This window comes from Typopeltis vanoorti, chromosome 14 (genome assembly GCF_054136105.1).
Source record: "Typopeltis vanoorti isolate ZY-2024b chromosome 14, IOZ_Tvanoo_1.0, whole genome shotgun sequence".
Classification (NCBI taxonomy): Eukaryota; Metazoa; Arthropoda; class Arachnida; order Uropygi; family Thelyphonidae; genus Typopeltis; species Typopeltis vanoorti.
Window position 1 is genome coordinate 76,076,328 of NC_143562.1, and position 25,911 is coordinate 76,102,238.

The window sequence follows — 25,911 nt, forward strand, 5'->3', positions numbered from 1 at the left end:
TATGCTATTCCATGCATATCCCTATACTTTATGAATCAATAAGAAATTACAATTTTTAATTAAAAACCTGTGTTTTCTATCAAAATTACTTCTTGTGTGAATTTTGGGACACCCTGTAGAATGTCCAAAAGTTTACAGTAAATATGTAGTGAATGGATTTCACTGACCACATAACCAATTTCTCACCATATCTCTGGGACATAAGATATGGGTTTGAGGCAGTTGAATTTAATGTTGCCAGCCTGCCTTTCCTCTGCTACATTTGCCTACTTGGGTAAGGCCATTTTAAGGACATACCGAGGAGAGAAGGCAGACTCCCACTGCAGTAAAGAAGAAAGTTCAGTAAGATACACCCCTAGCCCTTGAATATTCTAAGAGCATTAGGTGGAAGGGGCAAGATAAAAAGAAAAGATACAGAAGAGGGACCAGTCTACAGATAATATAACAGAAATACAATATATGAAGTAAGGCCTGGTCCAGCATCAGGTATCTCAAGTTTACCATTCCATGCTCACAAGAAATGAACTCCTGAGGAAGGGTTACTAATCCAGACCAATTTACACCTTGGAGGTCTCCTCAGTGGGAATTAAACTAATAATATATTGTGCTTAAACTCTTCAGAAGTGATTTTTCTATGTGTAAGTAGTAAAATAGTATCACCATCCTTTTAAAATACTCTAGATCAGAGATAGTTGTAGAAATTTTTTTTTTTTTATTTGTTATCAAGTAAATTATAATAGAGAAGAAATTATACTCATCTTAATATTTTAACAAGCTTGGGTATAGAATTAAAACAAGAGTATAATTTCTTTAATATAAATAGGAAATATTATAAATCCATCCTTATATGTTCAGCTGTAAGGATGGATTCATAATATCCCCTATTTCTATTAATTTGCTTTGTCAAAACGAAGTAATTTATGCTCTCTTTTTCAATTAGTATAATTTCTTGCCTTTTATAACTGACTTGAAACCAAGCAAAAAAAAAAAAAATTCCTACAACTAAATGATTCAGAGCATTTTAAAAAGATGGTAATACACCATTTTACTACTTTCATGTGGAAAATATGACTTCTGCACTGATCCAACCTATAGTATTTTCCTGGGTCTAGTGCCACTGATGTGATTGTTCGACTGAAGTGGTCTTGTTCACTGCATTTCATTGGATGCTTGCCTGTGGCATGGTTCTTACTGATGTTGCCTTGATCAATGTCCTTCAGTGAGTGATTTCCATAAGAGACTAGCAGTTCTTGCTGGATGATTAAGAAGGCTGGTGTTTGACATGGTGGCAGGTTTCTGCTTGTCACTAGGTGGATTCAAGGCAAAAGCAGATCCATCAGTGAGTATCCAACAGTTATCCAGATTAAGAGTAATGAGTCTGAGTGACCCAAAAAGGATTATTCTTTGAGGTTAGAATAATCTGAAGAATCACCTAGTTTTTGGAGACCATTTACTCTATTTACATAGCAAAATCAGTCTGTGTAATGGCATTTTCCCATATGTCCAAAAGGACGTGTACTTTGTATTATGGGATAGATACTAAAGACAACTGATAAAAAGTCAACAGCCTCTATCTTAGATGAAAACAAGAATATAATTTCTTTTTTTTATGATAATTTACTTGATAGCCAAGCAAGACATGCTATAAAAGAATAGAAAGTTGCTTAAATTATGTAATTAATGTTCTGGTAGAATTTAACACTCAAAAGATTTATGCAAAAACTCATTAATTGAATTTCCAGGTCTGTGTTTCTGAAAATTCAAGAATCTTTGAAACACAAAGATCTTTGAATTAATATTTCTATTCCTAAATAATAAAGTTCTTTAAGTGCTTCTGATTTATTATTAAATAATTTATAAAGATGTTAATTTAGTAAATAATAAAATATGAATAAGTAAATTTAGCCTCTTGCAAGTTACGTGTTTGTGAAAATACAGGACTTTTTTTTAAAAAAAAGATTATGCTTTCATAGATATTTCTCAATTGATTTGTCTCAGGCCAAATCTTTAAATCATGGGAGGTTCACTCACTCACTCACTCTCTCTCACTCACACACCCTCATTAAACCATGACTTAAACTTGATCATTGTTTCTACCCTCATTGCACTCAGGTAAATTCACTCACCTACTACTTTCCATAAAAAAAAAAAAAGCACAAGCCTGCTCCTCAGTCTCTCCATACATCATTTTCCAAGGATGGCCTCTTCTACCATTACCTAATTTTAATCTATGAAAAATCTCTTCAACATTAATCTAGTACAAATCTTTTACCAACATGTCTCAATCATCATCATCATCAAATTCCTGCCATGTACCCTCAAGGGGTGTACAGGATATGACAGTACTACATGAAAAAATTACATCATTACTAACTTCCTATCTACAATTTTCCTCCAAATCAGTCTGTTACTTGTCAAGACTCCAACATTATCAGATCTTATATTTCTATCGTCTAAGGCACTTTGTACCGTATCAATCCACCTATATCTAGGTCTTCCTCTGGGTCGTTTTCCTGCCAACCTGGCAGAGAATACTTGTTTTGCTAATCTTTCCTCTCCCATTCTATTTAAGTGACCATACCATCTGAGATTAGCTCTGCTAACGCATTCCTGGATGCTGACAATGTCAAGTTCTTTCTCTTGTCTCAATCATATAAGACTTATTGTTAAACTGACCATAGATTTTTAATTCGTACGTATGTTCGTACAATATTGCCTACCAGTTTCACTAGCCAATATTTGTTAAACTGACCATAGAATTAAAAATCTATGGTCAGTTTAACAATAAGTCTTATATTTTGTAACATTTTATGACCAAAAACATGTATAATTTAAATGTCTCAATCATTTCAGTCAACCTTTGTATGTACCTAACATTCTATGGACCTGAGTCTCATTTCTCTGGACTCCTAAAATATCTTCATCTCCCTGGAAAACCAGGTTCCCAAATCTAAACATAACAACATTATTCAAATTAAGTGGATATTGAATCCAACATTATTTCATATCCAAATATAGAAACTACAAGAGTTTCATGCCGAATATAGAGACTATAAAAATTTCGGCGGATACAAGCTCCGATCACTGTCCTTAGTATTTTCCCATAATGTAAAACACATCTCCAAGGAGATGTATGATGTTATACATTATGGGGGGGGGGGATCACTACCCATCAAAAATTACTGAAAAAGAGAGTCAAAAGGCTTCCCTTCGGCAATGCAAAATTATTCAAATTAAGTGGATATTGAATCCAACATTATCTCATAGTGGAATATAGAAACTACTAGAGTTTAGAACATAATGTATAACATCATATATCTCCTAGGAGATGTGTTTTACATTATGGGAAAATACTAAGGATAGTGATCAGATATTGCTCCACCTTTACTACGAGTTTCCCTGTCATGAAAGGTTGGCATACGCTTGTATCCGTCGAAACTTTTATAGTCTCTATATTTGGCATGAAACTCTTGTAGTTTCTATATTCGACTATGAAATAATGGATTCAATATCCACTTAATTTGAATAATTTTGCATTGCCGAAGTGAAGCCTTTTGGCTCTCTTTTTCAGTAATAACAACAACAATTTATTTGGAGACTGATCAATGTCATCATGGGATTTTGAATCCAAGACTGTTGGCTAGAGAGCCAAAGATGTTAGCAAATGATCTGAATAGGTCAATATTCATCATGTAAAGGCCAGGTGAGTTTCAATAAACAGTACACCACTATGTAAGCGAAATTATTTATGAAACCTCTATAGCTAAGTCTGTAATGGCAACTGCTTTTGATTGAAAAATAACCAGGCTTGAATTCTGTCTAGAACATAAGAACCTTTATAAGGACTTTGTGAAAGCAAGTTAGATGGTTTCAGAGAGGTGGCAGGGTTTTCCTTCGATGAAATTCCACAATCTTGTTGGATGAAGACTCCAAAGCGTCTTCATCCAACAAGATAAATGGCTAGAAAACACATACAATTCAGAGATATGGCAACAGGATTAAATGCCCTACCAGAGTATTAACCTCTCTACTGGCTGTGGTGGATGAAATAAGACCAAATTGCACTTCTTATCCATGTTACTGAATAGGTGTTACAGAATCATATCTAGATTTTGCTGGGTGTCTATAGATGTCTTGGCCAGTTGGGGTGTTAATCAGGTTTCTATGAAGTCAAGCAACTTAGCTGTGACAGGCTAAGATACACTGAGAGAAGATAACATACAATCAAAACAAGCATATACTTCTTAGCTTTTAAAATAACTTTATTTTCATATGAGAAATGTAACCAAAACTACTAAATTAAAGTTACATACTTACACAAATCAATAAAAAATCTCATCAGTTATAGCATTTACATTATATATGGGGGGGGACAAAAGACAAAAGTAAAATTACTCTACTTAAATCTGTTTCCATGCAGGTACATGAAAACAAATTTAAAACTTTAAATTATATATAAACCTATTACCATGCACAAATTAAATTTTACCAACATAAACACTTATATAAGAGAATTTATAAACAAAAAAACAATACTAACCCCCCTTGCCATCCTCTCCTCATTCATTACCAGTCAGCTGACATAGGCTGAGTTCAATGTTGCAGTGTCATGAATAAAGCTGGTAGTAAGAAACAAAATCTTCACTTAATTACATTGCATGCACTGTCACTTCAGTAAATAAACAACTTTCCTAATTTTATGATAGTGATAACAAATTCACTAATTCTTATGATAAATATTCAACTACAAATATGGCTGTATATGTTCAACTGTCACCAAAACCAAGGTGTATAAAACACCTGATGATGTCAATGTCTTGAACACATTTGAATACAGCCATTTATGTGATACTAGACACCACTTTACATGCATTCTTCTCCATGTCAGAATAAATGTTAATGATGTTAACTGCACCCCCAGAGTGCAATTGGAAGAATAGGGCATTACACCCTTTGACTGATAAACACCTGAGTTTGATTCTTGCCATGATGAGAGTTACATTTATATGGACTTTCTCAGTTGAAGGTGAGTTATAGCTGATCTCAAACTGAGGTTTTCCCCTTCCAAAAACTCAGGTTTTTCATCCAACATACAGGCAAATCAGTCCTAGTACACATGCAATTTATAGACAAAATTTACTATTAGTGGCAGTAGATGGCAATATGTGTAATTGAGAGATTGTAATGTAATGTATAAATGGAGGATTAAGACAGTGGATTGTGTGGAGTACCCTACCATGATGAATCCAAGGACTCATTGTGAGAAGGCATTTACTTTACACAATAATAACCATATGCAGTAAAGCAGGATACACAATTTTTATGTGGAATAGCAATACTTACTAATATCCCTGGAAGTTACGAAAGGAAACTGTGAGCAAGAGGGTGAGGAGTGGTTTCTTTGCATGGAGGGTGGTTGAACCATTGAATGCATTGCCTGATGGAGTGGTGAGAGCAAGAACGGGCAATGAGTTTAAGGAGTGGTATGATAGACTTCGTGTTTCTTAGGGGGGGACCTCCCCTCCCCTCTATGAGTCTTGACAGTCTTTATGTTCTTAGGAAGTACCTTCCACGATGAGTCTTTTGACTCCATGGAGGCCTTAATAATAATAATAATATCAAGAAGATTAAAAAATAAATAAATAAAAAGGGTCAAATTAATCAGTTCAAAAAGTTTCTATGTAAATCCAACAATTCAATCTTCTAGGGCATTATTAACAGTATCAATCCCTAGATCTTGATCATCATCTGGGCATTTTCCTGCAATCAACACCTGTTCTGCTAATCTTATTTTTCCCCATTCAATTGAAGTAACTAGACCACCTGGGATTAGCTCTGCTCATGTATTTCTGAATGTTAACACTGTAAAGTTATTTCCTGATATCTTCATTTTTAATAGGCTTCTACCACTGATGCTATCTGTTCACTATCCTACTTTTTGTCAGTACTTATCTATGGTCTCTAATCTCAGAGTGAATGTTTTATTTTTAATCCAACTCTAAGAAGATCTGCAAAGTTAAAATCAGTTTATCAGTTTGAAAACACAGTTCTAGGTTGGTGTTTTGCTAATTTCTCTTTTATTCCATACAAATGTAATCACAACCGACTCCCCACCATACTAGCAGTTTTTTCTTTTATTATCTATTGCCAAACTTAATTAGTAATCTTTGTTAGAAATTATATGTAAATACACATTTTACCTGTTATACATGTTCTTCACCAAAAACAGTTTTTTTTATGTCCTGCCTGTTGTCATAATTTCATTTCTTACTGATGATTGTCATGCCAAGCATATTATAGTAGTTAATTCAGTTCAGGAGTCCCAAAGTATTATTTATTCAGGAATACAAAATCTGCATAAAGTAAAAAAGTTGAGTTTAATATCTGCAATTCTGATGTCATGTTTAATACCACTTTTCTTCATAATATGATCCACGTAGATGATGAATTACAAGGATAGAACTGAAGGAGGCATTTTCTTATACTTTCTTCAATTCTAAAATATGGCTTTAATAAATTTAGTTTAATCCTTTATCCAAGTGTGAGCAAACAAAGTTTGCACCTGAAAATATCTTCAGGACTGGGGTAAAGTAGTACAACACTGGGCAACTGGTAGCAAAGGTGGACCAAGCTAACATCACCCCTATCTCAGTATCTCCCATAATGCAAAACACATCTCCTTGCGGATATGTATAATGTTATGCATTAAGGGAAGGGCCACTACCCAGACTAATTTCGACCTTTATTGAAGTCTCTTCAGTGGGAGCCAGGCCCAGAAGTGGAGATACCAGGCAGAAGCAATGGCGAATCATCTTTACCTATAGGAGTTGCCAAAAGGTGTGCCACCTTTTTATTAAGTTACTATGGATTTAGAGAAAGATGTTGAAAGTTTATTTTTCACTTGGTTAGACTATAATAAATTTAGTTTAATCCTTTATCCAAGTGTTAGCAAACAAAGTTTGCACCTGAAAATATCTTCAGGACTGGGGTAAGGTAGTACAACACCGGGCAACTCGTAGCAAAGGTGGACCAAGCTAACATCACGCCTATCTCAATATCTCCCATAATGCAAAACACATCTCCTTGCGGATATGTCTAATGTTATGCATTAAGGGAAGGGCCACTACCCAGACTAATTTCGACCTTTATTGAGGTCTCTTCAGTGGGAGCCAGGCCCAGAAATGGAGATACCAGGCAGAAGCAATGGCGAGGTCATCTTTACCTATAGGAGTTGCCAAAAGGTGTGTCACCTTTTTATTATATTACTATTACATTTTGGATACACTTGGATAAACGATTAAACTAAATTTATTATAGTCTAACCAAATGAAAAATAAACTTTCAATAAAATATGGCTTACAACGGAAGTCAGTCATATTTTATAATCATAATGTAATATTTTAAGTCATAATGTAGTATGTATGCTATTGAAGGTGAATTCCTTTATCATCTAACTCCTTTATTAGTTGTATGGTTTAAACATGTTTACCTTGCATAAGTTATTATATACCTTTTCCAGATCAGCAAAATTTGAATACAAATTCCTGTTATATTCTCATGATTTTGTGACTATTTGTCCTAAAATAAAAATCTGATATGGAAAACTATTTGAACTGAATCTAGTTTTTCCTTCTCAAAGTTTGTTTCTCTTTCACTTTTTCTTAGCCACTTCTCAAATATGATTATGCCACTCCTATCTTAGATACTCAGAAGGAAAATGCTTCTTAATTCTCACATTGTTTTATTTCCCTGTTTTATAGATGAGTACTATCAAAGTTCTGTGCCAGTCATCCCAAATTTGACCTGAATGCTATGCAACTCTGATGTGTTGTACCTCCATATCTGAAATTTGTGATAGACTATCATCTTATCCAGCTGTCTTTCCACATTTCAGGCTTTTCACATCTTTGTCCATCTTCAGTACTCAGGTCAAACAGTTTTCCCATATGTGCTCCTGAGTGCATGTCTTGAATATTTTCTAATGCCATTCTGCCACTTTTTGTTTCATTTCACAATCTTTCCTGGTAATTACTCTCAATACACAGAATATTTTGAGGGGGTTTTTTGAAAAAATTTTTGAAAATAATTTTTTTTTTTATTATTATTATTGTTTGGTCATCTTTATTATCTCATTCCTTTTGCACTGCTCTCTTCCTGCACTTTAAGCTTTTCAACAGTCTCCAAAACAGTGTTCATCTCGCAACTCACCGGTAGAGCTGAAGATTAGCACAATTAACATAAGCAGCATCAATGGAAAAGAAATGGAACTGCAATTGCCAATGGAACTAGTAACAGAATTGAATAAATACAAGATCAACAAAATAGGTGTTGACAAAACAAAGAAGACAAAAATAGGTAAGATCTTTCTAAGTAAAAAATACATGTTATATTGTATTTGTTGGAAAGATCGTTATATTGTATTTGTTGCTTAGAAAGTAGTTATAGTATTCAACGCTAAACACGAAGACAATTTTTTTGAATAGAAGGCAATATCAAGTAGAGTGACATGGGCAAATGTCAGAATGCAGAACCAGACAATAAGACTGATTAGTAACTAAGATCCCACAAAAGGTTCTGCTCAAGAAGAAGTGGAGGAATTTTTCGAGGCATTAGAGAAGGCAGATGACACAACAAAAAAGGAAAAGTTGGTCCTTGTTAGAGATTTAAACAGCAGCAGGAAATGATTACCAAACATAGAAATGTTCTGGGAAAATTTGGAAAAAATTGCATAGTAAATAATAATGGTGAGCTTTTGGATTTGGTCATAGAATCACAAGAACTGATATAACTGAGATGACATCCCCCCCCCCAATTGGAGAGAGAGAGAGTGACCATGTGGTTTTGACTTGAAAGATGAATAGACATGCAAGAGTATTAAAGAAAAGGAAGCGTATGTGGAATTATAAGGTGGGTGATTATAAGTCTTAGATATCAACTTGGGGCAGTTCGATGAAGGGTGGAGTTGGAAGGCCAGGATATCATTAGTGGTTGGCAAATTGTGAAGGAATATTTGTTAGCAGCAATAGTAAGCTGTATTCCACGAGTGAAGAAGCGGACACAATTTGGTGTAAAGTGGATGACAAACAATATCAAACAGGAACTGCAGGTTAAAAAGATATTATGGAAGAGGTTAAAGGAGAGGGGAGGAGATCAGATGCACAAAGAATATAAGACTCGGACCAGGAGAGTGACTAGTATGGTAAGGAAGGCAAAACAGAATATGAGAAGAGACTAGCACTAAGATCCAAAGATAATCCTAGGGAATTTTTTAGCTATGTGGCCAGTAGGAGGAGAAACAATTGTGGAAGAATGACATTGTAGGATAAAAATGGGAATAGAGTGACTGATGAAGAGGACATAGTGAAGTTGTTTAATGAACACTTTATTGGAGTATTTCATCCTGGAGAAGTAAGTTTTAATACCAGAGGGATAGGGCAGGTCCGAGGTTTAGAGGAGAGTATGTTCCAAATACTGAGTACTCTGGATGTCAGTAAAGCTGTAGGATTGGATGCTATTTCACCATGGGTTTTGAGAGAATGTGCTAAAGAACTGACAGCTAGGGTGACCTGGCTTTTCAATGAAAGTCTAGTTACAGGAAAGGTACCCAAAGAATGGAAGGAAGGTAAGATTGCATAAAGTCATAGCAGACTGGATGTGTCTAATTATATGCCAGTTTGTGTTTCATCAGTAGTTGTTAAGATCTTGGAGAAATTAGTGTGGGACCACATACAGCGTTGGGCAGATGAGGGTAATGTTATCTGTGAGAATCAACATGGATTTGTTAAGGAGTGTTCTTGCTTTAATAATATGATTGCCTTTTATAATAAAGTGACAAGAGCAATTGATGAGGAAAAGGCATATACTGCCATTTTTTTTGGGATTTTGCAAAGACATTTGACAGGGTGCCACAAGATAAGCTGATATTTAAGTTGCAGCACATGGGTTTAAATGTCGGGTTAGTCAACTGGATTCAGGATCGGCTGTCTGATAGGTATCAGAGAGTTGTGTATGGTGGGATAATATCAAGGAGGCAGAAGGTTACAAGTGGGGTCCCACAGGGACTCAGTTCTGGGACCTGCATTGTTTAACCTTGGAGAGGATCAATGACACTGTTAATGGATTGCGGGGAAATATTCAGTTGTTTGCAGATGATGTGAAGCCAGGAAGGCTTATTAGTAATAGTGCAGATGTGGCAGCACTGCAAGAGGATTTGAATAAACTAGACAGATGGGCAAATGAATGGGGGTGTCAGTTTAATGCAGCAAAATGTAACGTCTTGAAGTTACATTTTGGGATAAATCGATGGGAGGCTGCATACTCAAACTAGAGGAGCTGTACTGGAAGAAGCAGGGCAGACTAGAGATCAGGGGGGGGGGTTGATGATTGATACAAAACTGAAATTAGAAAACTGAAACTTAAATTTAAAAAAATTTCTTTGATAATTACTAAAGAATGAGCCAAAAGGCTTCATTTCAGCAATGTAGAATTCCATAGGCAGAGTGGATATTAAATCCAACACCACTTCAAAGCCGAATGCCTGCAGAAACCATGAAAGTTTCTTAAGTTGACCTGAGTTACAAGAATACAATTCTTGGCATCTCTGAGTTACCTTAGCTTGGACTACACATGGAACTACAGTGCAGATAAAAGACATGGGCGTTGCCCAAGCATCCATATACTTGCCTTTTATATGAAATGCCAGTGAAAGTTAAGGCAACTCGGGGATGCTGAGGATTGTACTCTCGTAAGTTCTCTCAGGTCACTTACAAAACTTTCACAGTTTCCACAAACATTCAGCCTTGAAACAATGTTGGACTAAATAGGCAGATTGGAATATCCAATCTGCCTATGTAGTTTCTTTGATATATATAATTATCATCTAAAAAATAACTATGTATTTACCAAATTATAGATCAAGGCTCCACTAATGCATGAAAGAAAAAATTTCTTATATCATTGAAGAATAACATCATGGCACAAATAATCTGTTAACTAAAACCATATCATGTAAAATCACTAAGAATATATGGAGCACCAAAAATCCATTTAAAGTGAAATCTGATAGCTTAGAATCTGAAACCTGATAGATAGCTAGGGATAACTCAATCCTTAATCACCTGCAGGAGTGTATTAAGTGTCTGGTTCCTGTGAACTGGCTTATTATGAACAGACAGGAAGACCTATTTGCCTCAGACAACACAACATTTATATGACAAGGTATTTAGTGAGATGTTGCTACAGGCCAGGGAATATAGTTGATTGACGATGTTCAGGCAAATTAGTTTGGCAAGTGAAAAGCAAGTGATCATTATGTGGGGATTCAACTATAGTGACATAAACTGGGCAAAGGAGACAGCGGTGTGCAGCAATAAGGGAACTGAATTTTTGGATTTCTTGATGGATAACTGTCTTACGCAGCATGTAGTAGAGGGAATGAGAATCAGCAGTTTTGAATTTGACAACAACAGTGGATCTGATTGTGACTGAGATGTCATACTTGCCTGATGTCCTTTGGGCACTGCCAAGGTAACAAAGTAAGATGATGTCCAGAACTTCTACTATTATCTTTCATGGCCTAACTATTGCTTCTGCACTTATGACTTGAACACATGGTCTGAGCAAGTCACTGAAATTATTCTCAATTATCCTCACTGGCATAAAGACCATGCACCAATTCTACTCAAAATTCTTATCCAATTTGAAGCACTGGTTCAAGAGAAAATGAACCATAACAGCTGAAAGAAAAAAAAACTTAGCTTAACACAAGCAGCTTACAATAAGAACCCCAGCTTCATACTGAGACAGAGAAACACAAAATAACTCAGCAAATCTAAACCTGACAAATGTGCTTTCTGGTTCCCTGCAAAGGACATCAGGCACAACTTCTATTTACCTGTACTTCCATCCCTCTCATCTTAAAGATAAAGTTAACTTACTGACATAACTTTTTCCTTCCAACTCCTGCACAGATGACCAAGGCAAATTGCATCTTACCAGAATATCAGCATCATAATGCATTTGACTTTAGACACTAAAAAGACTTCTGGTCCTAATGGCAACTCCAACAATACTCAAACATGCTCCAGAGCTACTACCTGTCCTTCGTCATCCCTAAATTTTCCATGCTCAGCTGCCATTTATCCCAATGCATGAAAGCAAACATACATCGAACCTATTCAAAAAAAAAAAAAAAAAAGAGGGAGATAAAAATTGGGAATATGGTAATTCCATTGCACAAGAGAACGTTTGGATTTTGCTAAGGCATTTGACAGAATACAGCATGGTAGACTGCTTCATAAATTGGAGAAAATGGGTTTGGATTATACAATATTAACACGGATAAGAGGATAGCTGAATGACAGATATCAAAAAGTGGTATATGGGGGATCTGAGTCTGCAAGGTTTAAGGTAACAAGTGATGTACCACAAGGATCAGTGCTTGGTCCACTGTTATTCAATCTGTACATTAATGATATTGGGAAGGATTTGACAAGTGACATACAGTTATTCGCTGATGATGCAAAGATAGGTAGGGTAATCAGGAATGCTGCTGATATACAGTCTTTGCAGAATGATTTGAATAGGCTGGAATTGTGAGCATGGGAAAATGGGTGTCAGTTCAATGTCAGTAAATGTAAAGTCATTTACTTCGGCATGATTAGATATCCAATGTCATATTATATTGGTGGGATTAGATCAGAAGAAACTGATGATGCTAGGGATCTTGGAGTGCTAGTAGATAGGAAGTTAAAGTTTAGGGGCCATGTGGCAAAGATTACAAATACAACTCAAAAAATAATTGCAATGCTGAAACGAACGTTCACATGTAAAGATAAGGATATTATTTTGCCTCTTTACAAGGCCTTGATAAGACCTCCTCACTTGGACTATTGTGCACAGGTCTGGTCTCCTGGTTTCAGTTGTGATTTTGATATATTGGAGAGAATATTGATTATGAAGACAGATTGAGAATTTGTAGACTGCAGACACTAGCAAACAGGAGAAAGAGGGGTGATATGATTGAGACTTACAAACTTCTGAAAGGGTCATACAGGATTTCAATTGATGGAATTTTTCAATTTATGGAGGAGGGGAAAGGACGAGAAAGGGAAGGGCATCCTTGGAAGCTGAGAATGAAGGCTGCCAAGAAGGGTGTGAGAGCTAGATTTTTCTCACAGAGGGTGGTGCGTGATTGGAATGGATTGTCATCGGATGTTGTGAGTGCAAGCAGAGTGAATGAATTCAAGAATAAGTATGATAGCTGGTGTGTGTAGTATGTGGCCTCCCTCGATGAGTCTCTGACTCCCTGGAGGTCTCTCTTATTAATAATATAATAGTGGTTAATCCTCTAATAGTGGTCTGTCACAATTGTGCATTCTCTGGCTAGTTTGTTTTCTTCTTCTTCTTCTCTTCCACTCATGGTGGACATTCCTCAAAGGCGAATTTTTGCCATTTCTTTCTGTCTGATGTCTTTTTATGAAGTTCTATTATGGAGTTCAAGTGGGTGGTTTCTTTAATGTTGTCAATCCATTTCTTTCCTGGTCTTCCTCTGCTGGGCTATCCTTCAATGCTATCATTTAATAATAATAATATTATTATTATTCAGGCCTCCATGGAGTCAAAAGACTCATCGTGGGAGGTCCTTCCTAAGAAACACAAAGTCTATCAAGACTCATCGAGGGGAGGGGACCTCCCTCGGTGAGTTTATATGTTTAGTAGTTTGTAATATGTTTAGTTTATAATGATTTTATAATATGTTTAATACGATGAGTTTATAATATGTTTAGTAGTCTTTCTGGGTTCATTCTTAACATGTCCAAACCAGCTTAGTTGGCTCTTTTTTAGTGCTGTAATTATTGTTTCTTTAAAGTTAAGTTCTTCTCTGACTTTTTCATTTGTTTTTCTTTCTGTCCAGTTTGTTCTATTGATTTCTCTTAGGCATTTGATTTTAAAAGCATTGAGTTTACTCATTTCTTTTTTCTTCTTCTTAAGATCCAGCATTCTGAGCCATAGAGTACTGTGGGAATTATCATTGTTTTATATATATCTTTAATTTGAGTTCTTTGCTTAATCTTTTATTGTTCCATATTTTTTGTTGTCTGCCCATTGTTATCCATCCATTATTGATTCTGTATTTTATGGTTTCGAAATAGTCTAGTTCTTCAGCGATCATTGATCCTAGGTAAATGAATTGCATTACCTGTTCTATATTATTTTCCTATTTTCATTTGGATTGCTTCCCTTTTTCTTTCTATTACTATTAGTTTTGTTTTACTAAAATTGATTTTCATATCATTTGTTACTTGTTTGATGCAGCTTGGTCAGGATATTTTCTACTTTTTCTTGGCTGTCTGTAGTGATAACTATGTCGTCAGCATACTTTAAATGCGTTATATTTCTTCCATTTACAGTTATGCCTTTACACATCTGTAGTCCTTTGTCTACTACTTCTTTCAGGTACAAGTTGAATAAATATGTGACAATGAGCAGCTTTGCATAACTCCTTTTTTTAATTGCTATTTGATCTGTTTCTATGTTTTTGTATTTCAATATTGCTCGTGTTTCTGAATAGTAAGTCTTGATGCAATTTAATAGGCATTTGTCGAACCCTTTTTCTTTCTATTACTATTAGTTTTGTTTTACTAAAATTGATTTTCATATCATTTGTTACTTGTTTGATGCAGCTTGGTCAGGATATTTTCTACTTTTTCTTGGCTGTCTGTAGTGATAACTATGTCGTCAGCATACTTTAAATGTGTTATATTTCTTCCATTTACAGTTATGCCTTTACACATCTGTAGTCCTTTGTCTACTACTTCTTTTAGGTACAAGTTGAATAAATATGTGACAATGAGCAGCTTTGCATAACTCCTTTTTTTAATTGCTATTTGATCTGTTTCTATGTTTTTGTATTTCAATATTGCTCGTGTTTCTGAATAGTAAGTCTTGATGCAATTTAATAGGCATTTGTCGAACCCTCTGTTTTCTAGAATTTTAATGAGTTTGCTTCTATTTATTGAGTCAAAAGCTTGTTTGAAGTTAATAAAGCAGTAGAGTTTTTTTCGTATTTTTGTCTAATCTGTTTAATGTCTAATCTGAAAATTGCATCTATTGTGCTTTTCCTATTTCTAAATCCCATTTGCTCTTCTTCCATCTGTTTGTTTTACAGAATGAAAAAAAAAAAAAAAGTTGCCAAAAGGAAAAACCTTGCCACCTCTCCATTACATTAGTTTGAATTTTTAATTTCTGAAAAACTGGCTGAATTAACACTGAAATTAACTAAAAATAGCTTTAACTTGACACTGAAAATTAAAATAAAGCATACTAAAGATCCAGTGTTATTTTATAAACCTTTTGATACTTAATTTGTAAAAAATTGTTGAGTTTATAAATTATGGTGAAATCTCATATGCTCTCAACTAACATAATTATAGTTCATCATAAAAATTATGGAAACATTATGGAAGGAAAGGATTAACATAATGCCAGCCTGGTTGGGCCAAGTGGTTAGTGTATCTGCTCTCAAGCCATAAGACTGCATATTTGAATCTCGCTGTGAGCATGGATGTTTGTGACTTCTGTGAAAATACTAGCAGTGGGTGGGTAGATAGCATTGGTGTAGATGGTGTTGATAGTTGCGGGTCATTGTAGTTGGCAGATTGTGAGTGGTGGAGACAGTTGTAGAGTAGGTGCCCTCCCTCGATGAGTCCCTTGGACTCCTTGGAGGTGTCTGGTAATAATAATTATAGCTGAGAGCTTATTCTCATAAGCTCTCAGCTATAAAAAAATAATGGATCTTTCCTTTCAATGATGCCTGCCCAGTGGCCAATATATTCACCTCTTATTAATGACTTTTGATTAAGGATTTCATTGGCTAGAGAGCTGTTTTGAACTGTGGGTTCTCATCAAAGCCCAAGCACAAACCCTATGGCTGAGTTTTGAAAGCTTGTGAATGAAATCTCCATTAAGAAGCTGTGTTCCTTATGGATATAATACAATTTTCTTGCTTTTGGCTCTTCAAAATCAGTTTTGATTTAAAAAATAAATAAAAAATATTAACCCCCACAAAAAGATCACAAAAACCCATCTGTTTGTGAACAAGTGGTTAAACAAGTGGAGAAAGAAGCAACATATTAACAAGTTTCTTGAATTGGAAACTACAATCACTGGTAAAAATAATGAGAAAAGCTGTTCCAAAGAATAGGTAGGCACAAAGACAAGTTGGGTCAATATGTTTGGAGTCTGTATGGATGCTGACTAGTGGCTTTTCTTGTTCATATATGAATACAAGAAAGAGGAATGGTGCTAGACAGTTTGGAGGAGCAATACACATGAAAGTCTTATCTCTCTCCCCCTTCCATCTGCTTCAGATGGGTTGGGTCTCCTCCTAATGAGGAGTCATGGTGAAATAAGCTGGTGCCACTCCTGCTTGCGGGATGAAAAAACCCCTCTGATGAAAATACCTAGAACAAAAAGGCAAAGACTAGATGAGCTCAATCTTTTTGCATTGCCTAAAAAACCTAATATAAAAACTTGATGATTTTAGATTGATTAGCCTAATGAGCCAGACTCTCAAAATATTCCTAAAAATTATTCATAACAGAATATACCAAACTGTGATGACCTCATTAGTGAGACTCGGTTTGGTTTCAGAACTGGCCTAGGAACAAAAGAAGCCCTTTTCTACTTATGTATCTTAGCACAAAGATGCAGAGGACAACAAACTGACCTTAATATTCGGTCTATTGATTTCGAAAAGGCTGCTGACAGGGTCCAGCATAATAAACTTATTTATTTTGTATGGGGGTTTCCATCCTTCCTCGCCCATCCCTTAGGATGGGTTGAGCCCTCCTAATGAAGGATTGAGTATTTTATGAATGTAGATCCCTGTGTGATCACAAGTCCAGTTTGCCTGTTCTGAGGGATGAAAAATCCGAGTTTCTGGGTGAAAAAAACTTTCTACCTCCATATGAGACCAGCTAACACCTTTAGTCAAAAGAGTCCAGATTAAGATTCCTCGCATCATGGATGAGGACAGTTATGGGGCTCAAACTCATAAACATCTTATAACAACTATGCTTAAAGATAAGGATGTTGGAATCATTAAAAACCTATACTGGGGCAAGAGTGCATCTGTCCTAACAAACAACATCAGGACAGACAAACAATATCAAAGACAAGGATGTGTACTATCTCCACTTCTGTTTAACATCTGCTCAGAAGGTCTTAGAAGGAGGAAAGGAAGGAGTAATCATAAACGGCCAATTAATAAATAACTTATACTATTCAGACATACTGCTTTAATTACAACAAATATTCAAGATCTTCAACTACTCTTAGAATGTGTCAACAAAGAAGGCACAGAAATGGGCCTAAAAATTAACACCCAAAAAACAAAACTTATGATAATAAGCAATAACCTTTCCATAACTGACTTAGTTCTAAATGGAAATAAAATCGAACAAATGAACAAATTAAAATACTTGGGATCCTAGCTAAATGAAAGTTTGGACTGTGAAATGAAGATAATATCAAGAATTGAAATTGCAAGGCAGTCCTTTATCAACATGAAACCCATTTTATGTAACGACTTAAACATTGAAATCTGACTACAAATGATGAAGTACTGCATATGGTCAAGTTTACTATATGGAGTTGAAACATGGATGTTAAAGGCAAAAAAAACTGGAAGCCTTTGAGATGTGGATATTTAGAAGGATGCTCAAGATCCCATGACAGATAAGGTGAAGAATGACAATATATTGAGAAGAATAAATAAAAATCAATATTAATCAATACTGTAAAAAAAACTACCTGCTTAGGATATTAATGAGAAACCATAAATATAGACTCCAGGTAATATTAGAAGGTAAAATCAGCATAAAGAGAAAACCTGGAAGAAGACAAATATCTTCCTCAGCTAGACAACATAAAAAAAAAGTGGACTATACTGAACACAGAGCTCTTAATCAGAGTTGCTAGAGACAGAAGTAAATTTGCAATGGTGGTCAATGAAATCCATTAGGAAATAGAACTTAAAAAAGAAGAATGCACTGAAGTTTTGCAAACCTGAATACAGCATAAGACATGGTGGCAAGAAATAAGCTGTTCACAAATCATGCAGTTATATGGTGTAAACGTTCAAATATTTAGGCAATATAAAGCTTATACTTAAATCGTAATTCCTCCTAGAACTGAGCATCTACAGGAAGATAATCTGATGTAAAGTTAGGTGTAAGAGTGCATGCTATTTCCATATTATTCATTATTTATGTGGATTATACTGTGGTAAGTTTTTTCACTGGATTACAAGAGTAAATTAAATGTCGCATGAAATTACATTCTTTTTTTAATCCTTTACTCAAGTGTAAGCCAACAAAATTGGCATGTGAAACTTGCAAAGTTTGTTTACTACCTGAAAAGGATTAAACAAAAATGTAATTTCTTACCAAGTTTAATGTGGCTCATACTATGAAGGAAAGTGGCAATAAACCTGGTAAAATCAAATATTAAACTCAGCTCTATTTTATACAGGTCTTATATTCCTAAAGAAATCCATTGTAAGTCTTTAGGATTCTAAACTGAATTGAGTGACTGTGATGACAACTCTGGTATAAAATTCAGGAATTAAAAGACAAACCATTAAGATATGTAAAAACATGGAATACAACTGCATTCTCAAGAAAAGGCCTTACAGGGACAAGCAAAACATTTCAGATGTTAGGCATAATTTATTGTTATTATGACTCAAGTCTCTATGGAGTAAAAGACTCATCGTGGGAGGCCTATCCTAGAAAACACAAAGACTATCACACCACTCTTTGAACTCACTGACCATTTGTGCTATCACCACTATCAGGCACTGCATTTCACAGTTCATCCACCCTCCATGCAAAGAAACCACTCCCCACCCTCAGCTTCCTTTATTAACTTCTGGGGATGGCCCCTTGTCCTTGCTCCTTCTCCCTGTTCCACCAAGTGAAAGAACTCCCCAGTGTCAACCCTGTAACTACCTCTCAACAGCTTAAAAGTCTCAATCATATCACCTCTCCTATCTACCAAACTCTGCAGTCCACATTCCCTCGGCCTGTCTTAATAACTAACATTGTACTATCCTGATACCATCTTTGTTATCTCCTCTAGCACCTTTTCCGCAATTAATTTATCCCCTTCAAATCCTGAAGACCAAATTTTATTATTATTATTACAGGCAACTCCAAGGAGTCCTTACTCATTGAGGGAGGCTCTAAACATCATATCAAGAACAACTATTCAACATTCACACAGTATCTATCTTACTTTGCCTTGAACTCATTCACAGCCATGGCACCCACAACAGACTCTGGCAGCTTATTCCACTCTCCAAGTAAAAAACCTACCACTAACACCCTTGCCCGGTTTCCATGGATGTCCCTAGTCCTCCCACCACCAGCCCTGTTCTCAAAAATATCCTCTGAATTAATCTTATAGAAACCCCTCAGTAATTTGAATGTCTCAATCATATCACCCCTTTTCCACATATCAACCAATTTCTGCAAATAACAAATCTTCAACCTGTTTTCATAAGGTTCATTCCATAGACCTGCTATCATCTTGGTCACTCGCCTCTGGATCCTCTCTAACTCCTCCCCATCAAGAAGAAACCCTAACACCCAAATCTGGACACAGTAGTCAAGATGGGGTTCTATCAAGGCTCGATACAGAGGAATAATAACTTGCTTGTCTCTGCTCATCAAAGTATTCTTCAGTAACCAAGTGATTTGATAAGCTGATTTAGCCCCTTTTGCAATGTTCCCCCTAAACTTCAACTCCCTATCCACCAACACTCCCTGGCCCTCGTCAATCTCCGGGAGTACAGTTCCACCAATGTGGTATACTGCTGCTAATCTTTTCACCCCAAAATGCATAACTTTCCATTTTGCCACATTAAATTGACATCCATTCTCCTTAGCCCAGTCCTCCAAACAATCCAAATCATCCTGCAAAATTTTGACATCATGTGCATTCACTATTGCTCTACCCAACTTTGCATCATCAGCAAACAAATGAACAGTTCATCTCATATCCTTTCCTTTTTTGTTAATGAACAAATTATAGAAGTAGTGGTCCAAGAACAGAATCCTGTGGCACACCACTAGTCACAGGACGTCTTTTGGACTCTATTCCTGAATAAACTACTCTCTGATATCTCTCCATTAACCACCCTCCTATCCATCTTACCAACCCTATATCCATCCCCATATGCTGCAGTTTACTGATTAGAATTCCATGTGGTATCCTTTCAAAGGCCTTAGCAAGGTCCAGCAGTATCACTGTAAACCCATTACCCTCATCCAGTTCAGCCGTCACTGTGTGAGCCAGTTACTGAAGCATGATCTATCCTGCACAAAACCATGCTGTCCCCCATACAGTATCCCATTTTCATCTATCCATTCCTGTATTTTTCTCTTGACTACTTTCTCCAAGACCTTGACAACGACTCCTGATATGCTGATTGGTCGGTAATTTGCAACAGAAGTCTTGGAACCTCCTTTATGTGGAACTATTTTCCCCTCTTTCCACCCCCCTCAGGATTAACCCAAACATGAGACTCAAATTAAACAAAATGGTCAAGAGCCCTGACAATTCTTTAGCTGCTTCAAATATGACTCAAGCTGGTATACCATCCAATCGTACAGATGTATTCACATTAAGGTTTTGTAATAGACTATTCACCTCCACTTCATTCACCACAATTCCTGTATAAGCTATTGGTTCCTTCATTCCTGCAATATCACCACCTGGATGATATACTCTTGGAAAGTGCTCGCTCAGTAATTCCACTATATAAACTGATTCGGTTACCTCCCTACCATCAGCATTCCTTAAAATCATTCTGCCATATACATTTTTTCTTTTGCTTGCAGCATATTAAAAAACTGTTTCAGATTCTCTTTAGCTTGAATGGCTAATTCCCTTTCATAATCCGCTTTTGCTTTTCTTACCACACTCGTTACCCTTCTGGCCAGCGCTTTACACTGTTCGTGTGACTGCAGGTGACCATTCTCTTTAAATTCCCTCCACAGTTGTTGTTTTTTTTTTGCCGCTTAAGCTTAATAGTGTTATTCATCCATTTAACCTATTGGCTATTCGGACTCTAGGTATACAGTCAGCCATTACCTCCTGCAAATGCTCCTTAACCACCTCCCCATGCACTATCAGCATCCAGCCCTTGCAGTTTTACATGCCATGGCACTGAACCAAGCAATCTCCTAAGCTTGTCATACTTACCAGCCTGGTAATTCCACATGTACTCCGTGTTAATTGAAACTTCCATACATTTAGCCGCCTCCCAGGTAAAGACCTTATGATCACTCTCACCAATTGGTGGCAACGTGGTCATATTCATTACAGTCAAATTCTCAGATGCAATTACTAGGTCAAGCACTCTCGACCCTATAGTGTTTTCCATTACATGCTATCTTAGATAGTTATCCCTTAATAACTGCATAAAATCCAATTCCTTCCTCCCATGTGTCCTCTCCTCCTTTCAATCAATGTTGCCATAGTTGAAATTCCCATAACAATTACCTTCCTTCCACTCATTGCATCTATTTGCTTATGCATACTATCTCCACCATCTATTCCATCGCCTGGTCTATAGAAGCACCCAACTGTATATTTTGTTCTGTTAGTCTCAATCTCACACCAAAGAGCCTCAAATGTGCTATTTTCTCTATCCTGCAGTTCATCAGCTATCATCAATAACACTCCTCTCCCATTTTATTCTCTCTGTCCTTCCTGAATACTACATCCTTCACATTCTATCCCATAGCTATATCATCTTCTGTTAGCCATGTTTCACTAATGCTAATAACCTGTGGCCAGGAAGAGCCAACCAAGGCCAAAAGTTCTTCCATCTTGTTCCTAATGATTTGAGAACAATAGCCCAAGTGTGGTCTGATCAGGGCTTTATACAATGGAATGACAACTCTTAATTGAAGGATGTAGGTCAGCATCCTCAGTGCTGCAGCAATCCTCTGAGTTACCTTCACTACCTTCGCGATATGATCCTTGAATTTCAAGTTTCTATCAATCATCCCCCCCCCTTGGCTTCCTTACTTCCTCCAGCAGAGTATGCAGCCTCCCATCAACATATCCCAAACTTCAAGACTTTACATTTTGCTGCATTAAACTGATCCCCTCATTCATTTGCCCATCGGTCCAGTTTATTCAAATCCTCTCTTGCAGGGATATTCCATATGCACTATTACTAATAACCCTTTCCAGCTTCACATCATCTGCAAACAACTGAATATCCCTCCTGCAGTTCACTGACATTGATATAAAGGTTCCAGTGCTGAGCCCTGTGAGACCCTAATAACGTTCTGCCTCCCCAAAAAAAAAACACAACTCTGATACCTATTAGATAGCCAATCATGAATCCAGTTCACTAACCCGCCATCTAAACCCACGTGTTGCAACTTAAATATCAGGTGATCATTTACCCTGTCAAATGCCTTTGTAAAATCTTAAACTAAAAGTGGTGGTGGTGGAGTGAAAATAATCTAATGAATTTCAATGCTATCAAAATACAGTCCTCACTTATTACCCAGAAAAAGGATCCTACTTCACTTCCTAAGAACTAGTAATAATGTTCCAATTACAAGTCAGTATTAGTTTCCCACTAGGCCTGTACAGAGCTGTGAAAATAGTGTTTGCATCTATGGCACTATGTACCTGAAGAAAAACCATTCTACGTTCAATTCTAGTTGCTAACTAGAGGTACTTTTTCTAAGCTGTTCTTCAACCAGTTCCCCAAGTTAGTCGATCTGTGGCACCGGCAAGTGGGTTTTTTCTCCCAGAAAAACCACTTGCCTGTGCCATAGATCTGGGCAATTTTCCTGATTTCATCTAGTAAACTCACAAAAATTAACTGCAGAACCCACAGTACTTCATGCAATAATATATTGTATTAGGGACAAAGATGTCAGCACTTCTATGCCTCTTAAATGGATGCCATTTGAAATTAGTGATAGTCTTTGGCCAGCGATCTGTTTGGCTAAGGTAGAAACTGACTGCCCCTCAGTCTCCAGAAGTAAGACAAAGATAACATGGTCTTGCCCAAGATGAAAAAGGCATTAGTAGATTTTTTCAAATTGGTTCTCATTCAATTCCCCCTCCCCCCTTCTGCTGACTTGCACATTTAACTTATCCATGCATAAGCATATTATAACCATAGTGTGCTCAATTACAAAAAACTGGGTATTTCCCATTCAAAACACTCTCCTGTTAAACTTCTGACACTACAAATCATAAATCCAACTGACCTTAGCATAATGTTCTCACTTTTGGGGTGATGCATTCAAAACCTCCCAAGAATACTTAAATATATACAGAAAAGGGCAATTCTCCTGATAGATGACCTCTCTCACAGACTCAATCCAATCACTTTCTCATTGGCACATGTTTTTGCATTAAGCTTTATTTTTATTGTGTGTATACACTGTCCACTAGCATTCTCCACTTTCCTCTAATCGTGTAAGAACATCATCATGGGAGATGAATTGGTCAATTCTCCCCTGCCTCTTTTCTCTACAGCACTCTTTCCATACCATTTTCTCCAATGAACAGAGATCCTCAAGCTTATCAATATATTTTAATGGATTCCTTTTCTCTCCTTAATTAATTGCCCACACACCTTTGTGTTACAGGTTGTGCGATCACTCGTGTGTGTGTGTGTATGAATCAACATAAAATAAAGTTATATTCCCTACCAGAATGAAATGCAATGCTAGTTGGTATAGCTTCCTTTAAATCCTACTGAATAGACAAAATTTCAACAGCGAGGATGGCGAGGGACGAACTCTAAAATCTTAAGCAATTTTACATGGAATTTAATATATACAGAATGATTAACTAAGTACTGAAAGCGAGATAAATGATTATCGTTTTGACAACGCAGGATGTTAAATCCTTGGGGAGAAAAAAAAAAGTATCCCTTCACAACAAATCGGATGCTTTGCATTACTACCCAACAATACGAAAATGTACACAGAATACCCCCTTTCCTCTAACATTTTTAAATAATAGGGTTCACGGTACTAGGGAGACGTTTTGTTGCCAATGATTTTTCAAGATTGCTAGTATCCTTACAGACCCATCAAATAATACAGATAAATGCTTAAAACATTCCATCATTTTTTAATCAAACGTTTGATGCCACTGACATCAGAAACAAAAACGTATATTATTCATGCCTTATTTTTAATGCACTAATCTACTACAGTATTTTTTATTTTATTTATTATTATTACTTTTTTTATTTTTTTGCAAACGAACTTCCTTAAACTTTCTCAACTTTTGTTTTTTTTTTCTGCATGAAATGAACTTCGTTCGGGCTTCTGTCCAAACATATAAATGTTGCCTGGATAAATATTCGAGGTGGAGTGCAACAAGCACTTAACTATTTTGTTTATTTTTGTTGTTCGTGTGTTTCCAGGGCATAACACATTCGTATTAAAGCAGATAACTAAAGAAAATGCACTTCAAAAGGCCATGGGAAAAAAACATCAACACACATACGCAGAAATGTAATACAATTTACTAACCACACTACTTAAACATACCTTTCTAATATTCATAGTTGCGTGGCTACACATTACCTAAGGATCATTCTACACTTCCTGTATCCTTGGGCTCAAATGCTGCACACATGTAACTTCAGCCAACAGAGGTCGTGTTTATGCAGCATGCTTCTCTTAACGGAAGTGATTTCCAGGTTCAGTCAATTGGCACAAAAGAAAAAACAAAAATTCGCTTTATGCACTTCAATATAGAGAAAATGTTGCCAAAAATGCAACACGTTTCGATGGTGAATTAAGTGGTTATCGAAAATAATAGTGAAGTTTTAAATAAAAAACGTGTTATAGTCAATAACTTCGATGTAGGAGTTTAGTAATTTCGTAGAGGACATGAAATAATAATACTTTATACTATATAAAGAGTGATGAGTTGGGGCTTGTCCTTGAACGGTAGGCTGACCATACGTTTTGAACGGGACATTACCGTTTTTTTTTTCCCATATTTACCGGCCGTCCCGTTCTTTTTATAAAAATGTCAGTTTTGTCCAGTTTTTAATAAAAACTATAAATATACTTTCATATCGGAGGTGTCACGAATAATAATAATAATAATAATAATAATATTGGTCAATCATAAATTGTTATTCATAACCTATAATCGTATATCAATATCATGGGTACCAGTAATTTGTATAACCATGGAGTCACATTGTTCGATACTAAATATCGATATCTGCAGTGATTTACTCAGAGAAAATAAAAAAATTCATGTTGGCAATGCTTGCGCGTCTCAGAAGCGGCGTCTGTTCTGCTGTAGCGTTACTTTTTGTTTTGCCGGTATGCTAACCGGTGGCTTTGTTATTCAATGCCGGTGGTTTAAATTTCGTATTTTTTAGTTATAAGTCTTGCAATGTCAAAGAGATAAAACTGCAATTTTAATTACGATCTTCAGAAAGAATTCAAATTTTATTTAACCGGACAAGCTGTGTACGAGCGATGGAACAAAAATTCAGATTTTTTTTCTGAAATGAGCGAAAAACACCTAGACTTTCAAAAGTTCTGTAATATTGTAATAGGGGTCACTCTTTGTCTTCCAGGAAGTACAACACCTGATAAGAGAATATTTTCTGTTATGAACAATATGTGGTCAGAAGAAACATCTAGATTAAGTGTTGAGACAATGAGGGCTATGTTCGTTGTAAGACAAAATTCTGTCATGGAGTGTGACAAGTTTTATGATAAGATGTTGAAAGACCAAAATTTGCTGCGTAAGTTAACTTCAGCAGAGAAATATTCGAGGTGAAATACAGTCCCCCCTCTATGTCTATCCAAATTTTTCTATGGGTTC

General features: G+C 36.1%; 1 protein-coding gene across 2 annotated transcripts in view; it reads right to left on the minus strand.

Moving 5' to 3' along the window:
* LOC150099683 (tyrosine-protein kinase CSK-like) overlaps positions 1-24,707 on the minus strand; it is a 262,985-nt gene extending 238,278 nt beyond the window's left edge. The window contains exons 1-2 of one of the 2 annotated variants that reach the window (XM_090404533.1): positions 24,609-24,707; positions 4,541-4,619 (exon numbers count right to left, since the gene is read on the minus strand). In XM_090404533.1, coding sequence (XP_090260659.1) covers positions 4,541-4,567 — 27 coding nt within the window. In that variant the 5' untranslated portion in view covers positions 4,568-4,619; positions 24,609-24,707. The remainder of the gene's footprint in view (positions 1-4,540; positions 4,620-24,608) is intronic. The other variant, XM_090404534.1, reaches the window with a different exon arrangement.
* Between the last annotated feature and the right edge of the window lie 1,204 nt (positions 24,708-25,911).